The following is a 12,930-nucleotide window of genomic DNA, read 5'->3' on the forward strand; positions in this document are numbered from 1 at the left end:
CCCATGGCACAGAAAGAGCTAAGTTGTTCATTTCAATCAATTTTACATAAAGCCAAATTTTATTTCAGCATAAATCATGGACCATTCCATGTTTAGTGCTTCCTTCAGGAGCTCTTTTAGGGCAGGCCTGGTGGAGACAAAATCTCTCAGCATTTGCTTATCTGTAAAGGATTTGATTTCTCCTTCACTTATGCAGCTTAGTTTGGCTGGATATGAAATTCTGGGTTGAAAATTCTTTTCTTTGAGAACGTTGAATATTGGCCCCCACTCTCTTCTGGCTTGTAGAGTTTCTGCTGAGAGATCCGCTGTTAGTCTGATGGGCTTCCCTTTGTGGGTAACCCGACCTTTCTCTCCGGCTGCTCTTAACATTTTTTCCTTTATTTCAACTTTGGTGAATCTGACAATTATGTGTCTTGGAGTTGCTCTTCTCGAGGAGTATCTTTGTGGCATTCTCTGTATTTCCTGAATCTGAATGTTGGCCTGCCTTGCTAGATTGGGGACGTTCTCCTGGATAATATCTCGCAGAATGTTTTCCAACTTGGTTCCATTCTCCCCGTCACTTTCAGGTATGCCAATCACACGTAGCTTTGGTCTTTTCACATAGTCCCATATTTCTTGGAGGCTTTGTTCGTTTCTTTTTATTCTTTTTTCTCTAAACTTCCCTTCTCGCTTCATTTCCTTCATTTCATCTTCCATCACTGATACCCTTTCTTCCGGTTGATCGCATCAGCTCCTGAGGCTTCTGCATTCTTCACTTAGTTCTCGAGCCCAGTACCAGCTACTGCAATATCATGCCAAATTGTAAAGATCATCGAGGCTAGGAAGAAACTGCATCAACTAACGAGCAAAATACCCAGCTAAAATCATAATGATAGGATCAAATTCTCACATAACAATATTAACTTTAAATGTAAATGGACTAAATGCTCCAATTAGAAGACACAGACTGGCAAATTGGATAAAGAGTCAAGACCCATCAGTGTGCTGTATTCAGGAAACCAATCTCATGTGCAGAAACACACATAGGCTCAAAATGAAAGGATGGAGGGAGATCTACCAAGCAAATGGAAAACAAAAAAAGGCAGGGGTTGCAATTCTAGTCTCTGATAAAACAGACTTTAAACCAACAAAGATCAAAAGAGACAAAGAAGGCCATTACTAAAGGTAAAGGGATCAATTCAACAAGAAGAGCTACCTATCCTAAATATATATTCACCCAATACAGGAGCGAGCACCCAGATTCATAAAGCAAGTCCTGAGTGACCTACAAAGAGACTTAGACTCCCACACAATAATAATGGGAGACTTTAACACCCCACTGTCAACATTAGACAGATCAACGAGACAGAAAGTTAACAAGGATACCCAGGAATTGAACTCAGCTCTGCACCAAGCAGACCTAATAGACATCTACAGAACTCTCCACCCCAAATCAACAGAATTTACATTTTTTTCAGCATCACACCACACCTATTCCAAAATTGACCACATAGTTGGAAGTAAAGCTCTCCTCAGCAAATGTAAAAGAACAGAAATTATAACAAACTGTCTCTCAGACCACAGTGCAATCAAACTAGAACTCAGGATTAAGAAACTCACTCAAAACTGCTCAACTACATGGAAACTGAACAATCTGCTTCTGAATGACTACTGGGTACATAACAAAATGAAGGCAGAAATAAAGATGTTCTTTGAAACCAATGAGAACAAAGACACAACATATCAGAATCTCTGGGACACATTCAAAGCAGTAGGTAGAGGGAAATTTATAGCACTAAATGCCCACAAAAGAAAGCAGGAAAGATCCAAAATTGACACCCTAACATCACAATTAAAAGAACGAGAAAAGCAAGAGCAAACACATTCAAAAGCTAGCAGAAGGCAAGAAATAACTAAAATCAGAGCAGAACTGAAGGAAATAGAGACACAAAAAACCCTTCAAAAAATTAATGAATCCAGGAGCTTGTTTTTTGAAAAGATCAACAAAATTGACAGACTGCTAGCAAGACTAATGAAGAAGAAAAGAGAGAAGAATCAAATAGATGCAATAAAAAATGATAAAGGGGATATCACCACCGACCCCACAGAAATACAAACTACCATCAGAGAATACTACAAACACCTCTACGCAAATAAACTAGAAAATCTAGAAGAAATGGATAAATTCCTTGACACATACACCCTCCCAAGACTAAACCAGGAAGAAGTTGAATCTCTGAATAGACCAATAACAGGTTCTGAAATTGTGGCAATAATCAATAGCTTACCGACCAAAAAGAGTCCAGGATCAGATGGATTCACAACCAAATTCTACCAGAGGTACAAGGAGGAACTGGTACCATTCCTTCTGAAACTATTCCAATCAATAGAAAAAGAGGGAATCCTCCCTAACTCATTTTATGAGGCCAGAATCATCCTGATACCAAAGCCGGGCAGAGACACAACCAAAAAAGATAATTTTAGACCAATATCCTTGATGAACATTGATGCAAAAATCCTCAATAAAATACTGGCAAACCGAATCCAGCAGCACATCAAAAAGCTTATCCACCATGATCAAGTGGGCTTCATCCCTGGGATGCAAGGCTGGTTCAACATACACAAATCAATAAATGTAATCCAGCATATAAACAGAACCAAGGACAAAAACCACATGATTATCTCAATAGATGCAGAAAAGGTCTTTGACAAAATTCAACAACCCTTCATGCTAAAAACTCTCAATAAATTAGGTATTGATGGGACGTATCTCAAAATAATAAGAGCTATCTATGACAAACCCACAGCCAATATTATACTGAATGGGCAAAAACTGGAAGCATTCCCTTTGAAAACGGGCACAAGACAGGGATGTCCTCTCTCACCACTCCTATTCAACATAGTGTTGGAAGTTCTGGCCAGGGCAATCAGGCAGGAGAAGGAAATACAGGGTATTCAATTAGGAAAAGAGGAAGTCAAATTGTCCCTGTTTGCAGATGACATGATTGTATATCTAGAAAACCCCATCATCTCAGCCCAAAATCTCCTTAAGCTGATAAGCAATTTCAGCAAAGTCTCAGGGTACAAAATAAATGTACAAAAATCACAAGCATTCTTATACACCAATAACAGACAAACAGAGAGCCAAATCATTAGTGAACTCCCATTCACAATTGTTTCAAAGAGAATAAAATACCTAAGAATCCAACTTACAAGGGACATGAAGGAACTCTTCAAGGAGAACTACAAACCACTGCTCAATGAAATAAAAGAGGATACAAACAAATGGAAGAACATTCCATGCTCATGGGTTGGAAGAATCAATATCGTGAAAATGGCCACACTGCCCAAGGTAATTTATAGATTCAATGCCATCCCCATCAAGCTACCAATGATTTTCTTCACAGAATTGGAAAAAACTACTTTAAAGTTCATATGGAACCAAAAAAGAGCCCGCATCGCCAAGTCAATCCTAAGTCAAAAGAACAAAGCTGGAGGCATCACGCTACCTGACTTCAAACTATACTACAAGGCTACAGTAACCAAAACAGCATGGTACTGGTACCAAAACAGAGATATAGATCAATGGAACAGAACAGAGCCCTCAGAAATAACCCCGCATATCTACAACTATCTAATCTTTGACAAACCTGACAAAAACAAGCAATGGGGAAAGGATTCCCTATTTAATAAACGGTGCTGGGAAAACTGGCTAGCCATATGTAGAAAGCTGAAACTGCACAAAATTAATAATGGATTAAGACTTACATGTTGGACCTAAAACATAAAACCTAGAAAAAACTAGGCATTACCATTCAGGACATAGGAGGCAAGGACTTCATGTCTAAAAACAAAAACAAGGCAAAAAACAAAATTGACAAAGGGATTACACAGCAAAAGAAACTACCATCAGAGTGAACAGGCAACCTACAAAACGGGAGAACATTTTTGCAACCTACTCATCTGACAAAGGGCTAATATCCAGAATCTACAATGAACTCAAACAAATTTACAAGAAAAGAACAAACAACCCCATCAAAAAGTAGGCAAAGGACATGAACAGACACTTCTCAAAAGAAGACATTTATGCAGCCAAAAAACACATGAAAAAATGCTCATCATCACTGGCCATCAAAGAAATGCAAATCAAAACCACAATGAGATACCATCTCACACCAGTTAGAATGGCCATCATTAAAAAGTCAGGAAACAACAGGTGCTGGAGAGGATGTGGAGAAATAGGAACACTTTTACACTGTTGGTGGGACTGTAAACTAGTTCAACCATTGTGGAAGACAGTGTGACGATTCCTCAGGGATCTAGAACTAGAAATACCATTTGACCCAGCCATCCCATTACTGGGTATAAACCCAAAGGACTATAAATCATGCTGCTATAAAAGACACATGCACACGTATGTTTATTGCGGCACTATTCACAATAGCAAAGACTTGGAACCAACCCAAATGTCCAACAATGATAGACTGGATTAAGAAAATGTGGCACATATACACCATGGAATACTATGCAGCCATAAAAATGATGAGTTCATGTCCTTTGTAGGGACATGGATGAAACTGGAAATCATCATTCTCAGTAAACCATCGCAAGGACAAAAAACCAAACACCGCATGTTCTCACTCATAGGTGGGAATTGAACAATGAGAACACATGGACACAGGAAGGGGAACATCACACTCCGGGGACTGTTGTGGGGTGGGGGGAGGGGGGAGCGATAGCATTAGGAGATATACCTAATGTAAATGATGAGTTAATGGGTGCAGCACACCAACATGGCACATGTATACATATGTAACAAACCTGCACATTGTGCACATGTACCCTAAAACTTAAAGTATAATAATAAAAAAAAAATCATGGACCAAACCCACAATGTTTCCCTCATACCACCATTTCATGCCAGAAAATTATTCATTGAGGAATGTAATGGTTCTTAGTATAAACTTCATTGAGCTCCATCCCTGCAAGCTTCCTCTTTGACCTCTTAACATCCAGGCTGGTTGTGACGCATTCACTGCCGGACAACTTTTCACTCATCTCTTACACTGGTTGTAAACACAGCATGAAGCCCATTCTATTCACTCCAATAGCCAAAGCCATCTTATTTGGAGATGCATTTCTATTGCAGAGATAGGAACAATTCCTTCAAGAAACCAATATTGATTGTGCTACGCTCTTGGGATTGAGAGATGAGCCAGGACAAGGTTGCTGTCCTCAAGGAGCTCAGTGTGTGACTCTGCCAGGTGGGGAAGGAAAGGTGCCACAGCCTGGACACAGCTTAGACCAACACAGGGAGGTTTACAAAAAGATGGTCAAAGGAGTGCTGGAGGAAGACCATGTGTGAGAGGACATAGCAAAGGGGGTGAGCCCAGAGTTGACCACACAGCAGGATGCAGGAAGGGCTCCTGTGAAAGGAGTCCTTTGTCCTATGAATAGGGGAGGACAGAATTGGAGGGAGGACCAAGGGGAGGGTGTAGGAGTAGCTTGGTCAGAAAGAAAGAGGATGAGCATCAAGGAAAAAAAAAAGTCTTAATTCTGGTCATGGCAGTAGGAATGGTTGTGAAACCTATGAGTTGCTGGGATCTGGACCACTGATGGGGAAAGGTCCCAGGACCGAGTCTGAGCTTGGGCACTACTGTGGGGTGATGGATACTCAGAGGGGCTGGGGGCTGGAGGGTTACCAAATAACTGACTTGACACATGCCCCAAGTGACTTGACAGAATGACGGCCAGGCGCAGATCAAGGCAAGAATTAATCAGGGACAAAATTGTCCTTTCCTCGAGAAGTCAGAGCCTAACTCTTTTCTAACTAAATCTTTTCTCCTGAATGAGGTCCTAAAGAACACCTACAAATACCATAACGTCATGTTAATTATCACTCTCAACAACGTCAATGTCAAAATCAGTATCAATGAAAAACTGGAGGTTTAACTGAACTGCTTGGGCTGGCCTCGGAGTATTAGGGAGAAAAGTCATTTATATTCAGACTGGTACTGACAAATTGTGAACACGCATAGGCCAAGAAAAAATAGTGTGAAAGGGGTGTTCTTGTTGCTGGAAATAATCCAGCTGTGACCATCTCACACCAGTTAGAATGGCGATCATTAAAAAGTCAGGAAACAACAGGTGCTGGAGAGGATGTGGAGAAATAGGAACACTGTTACACTGTTGGTGGGACTGTAAACTGGTTCAACCATTGTGGAAGACAGTGTGACGATTCCTCAGGGATCTAGAACTAGAAATACCATTTGACCCAGCCATCCCATTACTGGGTATATACCCAAAGGACTATAAATCATGCTGCTATAAAGACACATGCACACGTATGTTTACTGCAGCACTATTCACAATAGCAAAGGCTTGGAACCAACCCAAATGTCCAACAAGGATAGACTGGATTAAGAAAATGTGGCACATATACACCATGGAATACTATGCAGCCGTAAAAAAGGATGAGTTCATGTTCTTTGTAGGGACATGGATGAAACTGGAAACCATCATTCTCAGCAAACCATCGCCAAGTACAAAAAACCAAACATCGCATGTTCTCACTCATAGGTGGGAATTGAACAATGAGAACACATGGACACAGAAAGTGGAACATCACACAGTGGGGCCTGTTGTGGAGTGGGGGGAGGGGGGAGGGACAGCATTAGGAGATATACCTAATGTAAATGACGAGTTAATGGGTGCAGCACACCAACATGGCACATGTATACATATGTAAGAAACCTGCACGTTGTGCACATGTACCCTAGAACTTGAAGTATAAAAAAAAAAAAAAAAAAAACAAGACAGCATCTTTAACTTGGTTGCACCCTTGGCAATGAATAACACGGTTCTAAGCTTCAGTTTCCTTCTCTGAAAATAGGAATAATAATAAAATTAATAATGATGTTTAAAAAAATAATAATCCGGCTGTGGTAGGGATGTTTCCCAGTTAAGAACAAGCTGCATTCCCCGCCAGCTTGTGGATTAGGTGATCATCTGGGTCTAATGTACCCGAGATGAGGAAAAGCAACACCAGCCACTCTAACAGGTAACTCTCACCTTCTCAGTGGCCAATCACAGTTTTATCTCTCTAGATACCATGTGACAGGTACTTTGCTGAACAGTACTGGGGGTCCCTAAGGGACCTGAGGTCCTTCTGTCTGCCCCTTCCTCACCTTTAGGGACTTGGAGTTCCTCCTGATCAGTTGGAAGAAGGGAGGATTTCTGGAAGGTTCCTGTGAGCCAGACTCAACAGCAGGTGGCCCATAGCATTTTGGTTCCCATCCCCCAGCTGGACTGCACCTGACTGCAAGGGAGATGGGGAAAGACAGCCCAATCGCTGGTTCAGGAAGAGGATGGGTCTTGGGGGAACATGGCAATCCATCAGAAGAGCTTTCTCCCTTTAAGAACTGCCTTCCTCCACCCTGGCTTTGCTTTGTGTTGGGCGGAGGGCACCAAGATAGATTAAACCTGATTCGTGCACCGTTCTTCCCAAGCAGGCTACGCCTAAAGGGCCAGGCATGGAGCAGGGTGGTGGGTCAATTGTGCCTCTCAAAAAGACGTGTCCAAGTCCTAAACCCTGCTGCGAATGTGACCCTACTTAGAAGCAGGGTCATCCTAGGCGTGATCAAGTTAAGATGAGGTCTTGATGGATTAGGGTGGGCTCTAAATCCTATGACTGATGTCCTTAGAGAGAGATTTAGTCACAGACACGGGGAACAAGCGACAATGTGATACCTTGATTTCAGACATCTGGCCTCAAAAACTGTGACAGCACACATTTCTGTTGTCCTAAGCCATGCAGGGCACTTTCTTATGGCAGTCCTGAGTTAAGGTCCCTGCCTCTCTTATTGGCTGTGTAAATTATGGGACCACATTGAGCCCCGTCCTCAACTGCAAAATGGGTGTGAGGACCCAGCTGGTAGGTGATGCAGGGTGGAATTAACACAGGTACAAGCGGTGGAAAGCGTCCAGGTAACAGAGGGCTTGTGCTCACTCCACAAGTCCCAGCCACATGGAGGGTTTAGCCTCTCCTTGCCCCACGTACCCTGTGTTGTCAACGCTGCCGACACACTGGTCCCCAGGTCTGGTCTGTTGGTGGTCTGGCTGGCTCCCACTCAGCCTTCAAGCCTTGCATCAGTCATGTCCCCAAGAAAGATTTCCATAAGCCCCATTCCTCCCCCTACCTCCAGGTGGAGTTGGTCTCCATTAGGAGTCCTTCACTCCATTCTCCCCAACAACACGGTCTTCCTAAAGCACGGTCTGCCCTTGTTTGCTGCACTCAGCACTTCAAGGCTGACGCCTGACACACAGAAATGACTCCATCCTAAACTTTCTATTGCAGGACTGGGGTTGCCAATTCACGGGACCCAGAAAAAAGCAAGTCATCGATGTGCTTTCCTTTGGGTGCCTGGTGTCACACCAATTCCCATTTGGTTAGTGGTGACTGAGTGACTAGTGTTTCAAGAGCAAATTAAATGAATAGCAAGAAAATAGACACCTGCCACACCAGCTGTCATACCGTCATCTAGGGGTGACTATTTTGGGGAGGCAGCCATTGGTCTATGTATAAATACTTACATTAGGTTTCATTTTTGTTTTATTTAAAGTCTGGTTGGGTACAGAAAACACACACACACTTAACAGGTTAAAATATCCAAATAAAATTTACTGCAACTTTTGTAGAATTTTATTTGTGCTACAAGACACGTTGCATAGGAAACTATTTAAAGCCCCTGAGGAAAAAATATCCATGGTTTAAGGTGCAACTGGTTTTGTCTCTTCTTTGGGGAAAAGGTGATAGATGGTCTCTGGGAGAAATTAGGGGTGGAGTTGAGAAGCACAATCGAAGGTTATATGGTGGGATGACTGGCGAATTGTGTGTCCTGGTTCTTGCAGCATAAAATAGCTAGTGTTTGTTCTTTTTTTCAGTCTGTTGGTCTTCAGTATCTGAATAAGCAGCTATACGTTTCAGGCCAGTAAGGGAGTATACATTGATTATACTAAGGAAGTAAAATGTTTCAAGAAAGCAGTTTTAGAGAATGAGATTCGGGATCCCAAATGGTCCCTGACAACTGCAGGCACACAGGATGTGTCCTGGCACGTTGCTGAGGATCACCTCACTCTACTGATTTGCCAGTATCAGTCCTTCCTCCTGCTCCCTTCCAACACGCGACATCTACGACGCATTGTGAGATTCACACAGCATGTCTGCACCCTAAAGTTATTAATGCAACACTGTGCCAAGTTCCTGATTTTATGTGAGACACATTTTCATTTTTACAAAATGCTCATCTTGCTCAGATGATCTTTACATTGTACAAAAAATGGTTTCATCTAAACTATTACTTCTTTCCGAGGAGACACAGGTACACCAGGAAGGAAGAGGGGTTAAGCCTTAGAGGGAATGAAATGCGGAGTTTGGCAAATGGCAGCTGGCACCTCCGCACATCAGCATAAGGCGTTGCTTGTGAGGCCAACCGCAGCATCTGCAATAAGCACGAGAGTCGGTGGCCACCAAGGCTCTGATTCGGTTGTGAAGTTTTCTTCCTGTCCACAGAAGAGGCAGCAAACTCTATGGGAAGCACTGCTTTGACCCCAAGGAAAAAACAGTACAATGGCCTCGTAGCAGCAGGGACCACCTCGCTCTCAAATAGCACTGTTCTCGTCAATGACTAATTGCACACTGGCAGGGGCCCTGAAGACTGTCAGCTCACGGCTGCTTTCTCATCTATTGGTGGAAACAGCTCAGGGCACCTAAATGCTAATGCGGGACTTCACTCTGCCCACTAAAGCTCACCAAAGATTCACATAGTCTGTGGATGGTCATTTACTACCAGTGAGGCAAAGCACGGAAGACAATCAACTCCCAGGAGGGAGCAGGACCTGGGGCCTTCTCAGAAAGAGTGAGCTGTCTCCGTTTACTGAAAAGCCACTTTTTCCCACGTGATTCACCTTCTTACACGTAGGGAGTGAAAGAGGTCCAGCAACCGAACGAGTGTCTTTCCGGACTGAGTGCTGAAATGCAAAGTGTGGCCGGGAATCAGAAATGCCCCCAGTGACCTTTAAATACCTATATACATCTCTAACATAATTTAAAAAGGTTCTATAACAACATAAAAACCTCAACAGCCTGTGCCCCTAGTAAGTTTTCTTTTAAGCCTTTATGGTCCATAAAAAAATTAGATACCACCTTTGTCATAGGTCCCTTCCCCCCATTCGTTAAAAAAGTGATTTTAAATTTAAATTTATACTTAACAAATAGAAAGCTATGTGATTGGCAACGACCTGCAGTAGGCAGTCCCTTCAGGCCTCTCCCTCGATGGAGGAGGGCGGCGCATGATGGGTGTAGGCCTAGCTGGCGGGCCCTAAATCTGTCTGAGCAGCCGCCCCTTCCTCCCTCTTCAGCTCTGTGGTGACAGCAGGGCACCCAGGGCACAAGAGGGCTTGCACTCCAGAGCAGCAGGAGGGGAGGGGACCCATTCAAATCACGAAGTCGTCCTGGTCTGCAGGGCTGAAGGCGGCTGCTCTCAGAATGTCCAGGGAGTTCACCAAGATCAGAGTCCCAGTGAGGTGCTTCCAGCGCTTGGTGATGGGGTTTTTCATCTTGTCCAGGCCCAGGTGCAGCTCCTGGATGACATCCCGGTAGCTGTCCCCGATCTGATGGCTCCAGGTGAGTAAGAAGTCATACGCAGGCTTCCACATGGCCTGGGAGGTGGAGTCGCAGAAAACAAGAGGAGGGAGAGAGGAAGAAAGATTAGGAGACAGAACGAGATTTGTTCCTATTACTTGGTGCAGCTTCTGCAGTCACTTTGGGACACTCTTTCACGAGTGAGACAAGCCCACAGAAGGAACAGTGGAACCATCTCAGGGCCACGGTCAGCACATTCCAGAGGGAAAAGCAGGGCTTTGCGCAAGAGTAGGTGCACAACAAATGAATAAACAGAAAGGATTTCTCTTTCCTTGCAATCCTGATGGCACTTTCTCTCTGTGCCATGTGTTTGGAAATTCATCCCATTCATAAAAGACAGCTTTGTCCTTGGGACTTCCTGCTTCCTGGATCTTGCAAGCCTGAACCGTCTTCCAGGAAGCTTATTAGGGTGCCCTCCACAAACATGCGAGGACACAAAGGCCCTCTCTGAGCAGGAGCCCGGCCACACCGGCTTTGGCCCAAGTTATGTAACATAGCAGGTATCACTCCAGTCCACAGCGGCTCACAAAGGCCTCTGTGTATGCGTTATTGCATGATTCAATCCTACGGATGGTAATTTAAGATCAAAATGAGCAAGGGACAGGCCGTTCTGTTTGTCCTTCCCATGTCGTGTGGAACAGCCTTGACATCCTAAAGCCAGGGCTCATGACAACCAATCCAGAGGATGGCTCCCACTCAGTGAGGCGCACCCAGGGCTGGGCACATGCGTGCACATTTCCACCTGTCGCGCCTTCACAGAAATGCCGTGAGGCAGACTTTTTGCGGCTGCACTGCATGGGTCCAAGGGGCCCAGGGACAGAGGGGCTCAGCGAGCTCGAAGCTCAGCCGCTGCTCACCTCGCTGTCCACAACCCCGTTCCTGTCCCGGTGGGGAGACTCGTAGGCGTCCATCTGCTGCTTGGAGACCTTGGCCAGCTTCTCAGCCAGCTCCCGCCAGCGCTGGGCCACCTCTACGGCCGTGGTCAGGAGCACAAAGTCCTGGATGAGTCTGACCACCAGGCCCTGGCAGTCCATCTTCAGTAGGGCCTGCAGAGGAAGAGGCACAGCATGAGACAGTGTAGGGAGTGGGGCAGGCTCTGCTCCCCGCAGAATTCCAGCAGATGGCGCACGAATGGCCATGGGCTCTCTATTCTCCACGTTCCCTGGCCTACCAAATGTCCCCTGAAATCGATCACTGCCAGGACTCACGGGAGAGAAGAGATGATGTGCACAGCGTGCCAGGTTCACCAGTGTCTCCCTCCAAAGCCCACATCCACCCAGAACCTCAGAACGTGGCCTTACTTGAAAATGGGGTCTTTGCAGATAGAATTAAGATGAGGTCCTTCTGGATTAGGGGAAGTCACCAACGACTGGCGTCTTCATAAGAAGAGAAAGCAGACAGAGAGGCAGAGGGAAGAAGGCCGCGTGAAGACGGAGGCAGAGACTGGACAGATGCGGCCACAAGCCAAGGAATAGAAGGAGGGTTGAGCCAGCAGGGCCTAGGAGAGGCAGGCCTGCAACGCCTTCTCCCGGACCGCTTCCAGACGGAGGCCACCCTGGGACCCCTGACTGAGACCTGTGGCCTCCTGAATGGTGACAGGACAAGTGTCTGTTGTATGAAGCCCCTTGGTTTGTGGTCATTTGTCTTGGCAGCCCCAGGAAGCTAACAGACAGGGTGAATATGGATTATAGTTGTCACCACTCCCACTCTCTGCGGACACCAGAGAGAAATGAATGCATTTCACCAAATAGACACCATAGCCTGAGGCCGAGACGGACGGAGGGTGAGCTGGACCTGCTGAGCATGCGGTGCTGACACTGGCCAGTTAGAGAGCACTGCGGGCAGAAGGGACGAAGGCTGGGGGACTCAGACCCAGGGAGACACCCAGGGAGAAGAAGACAGAGAACAGAAGAGGCCCGGGGCAGAGACACAGGGTGTACCACCAAGAACCACGGTGACCAGGAGCTCCACAGACCTCCCCCAGGACTGTGCAACACGAGAAAACAGTTTCCACAATCGGTGGGACTGCTCCCATGTCAAAGCTGCGAGAACTTTCTACTGTGTCTTCAGGACAGGGATTACTAACCACAGAGGAAGTCAGAGGGGAGGTAACAGGACAGACAGCCCTGCTGGGACAGTGAAGTCCCAGCTGAGGCTGGAACAACCACGTGGCCGCCTCGGGACTCAATTCCCACCTAAAAACGGGGGCTGGATGGGACAGGCATTGAACATATGGCTCAACAGCCTAA

At 45.3% G+C, this 12,930-nt stretch overlaps 1 protein-coding gene across 4 annotated transcripts in view; it reads right to left on the reverse strand.

The window, feature by feature from the left end:
- Window positions 1–8,657: 8,657 nt before the first annotated feature.
- Window positions 8,658–12,930, reverse strand: part of SH3BP4 (SH3 domain binding protein 4) — a 105,000-nt gene continuing 100,727 nt past the window's right edge. For all 4 annotated transcript variants that reach the window (XM_032753662.2, XM_058437040.1, XM_058437048.1 and 1 more), the window contains 2 exons: window positions 11,539–11,727; window positions 8,658–10,698 (listed from right to left, as the gene is read on the reverse strand). In XM_032753662.2, coding sequence (XP_032609553.1) covers window positions 10,474–10,698; window positions 11,539–11,727 — 414 coding nt within the window. In that variant the 3' untranslated portion in view covers window positions 8,658–10,473. The remainder of the gene's footprint in view (window positions 10,699–11,538; window positions 11,728–12,930) is intronic.

This window comes from Hylobates moloch, unplaced genomic scaffold (assembly GCF_009828535.3).
Source record: "Hylobates moloch isolate HMO894 unplaced genomic scaffold, HMol_V3 SCAFFOLD_1, whole genome shotgun sequence".
Classification (NCBI taxonomy): domain Eukaryota; kingdom Metazoa; phylum Chordata; class Mammalia; order Primates; family Hylobatidae; genus Hylobates; species Hylobates moloch.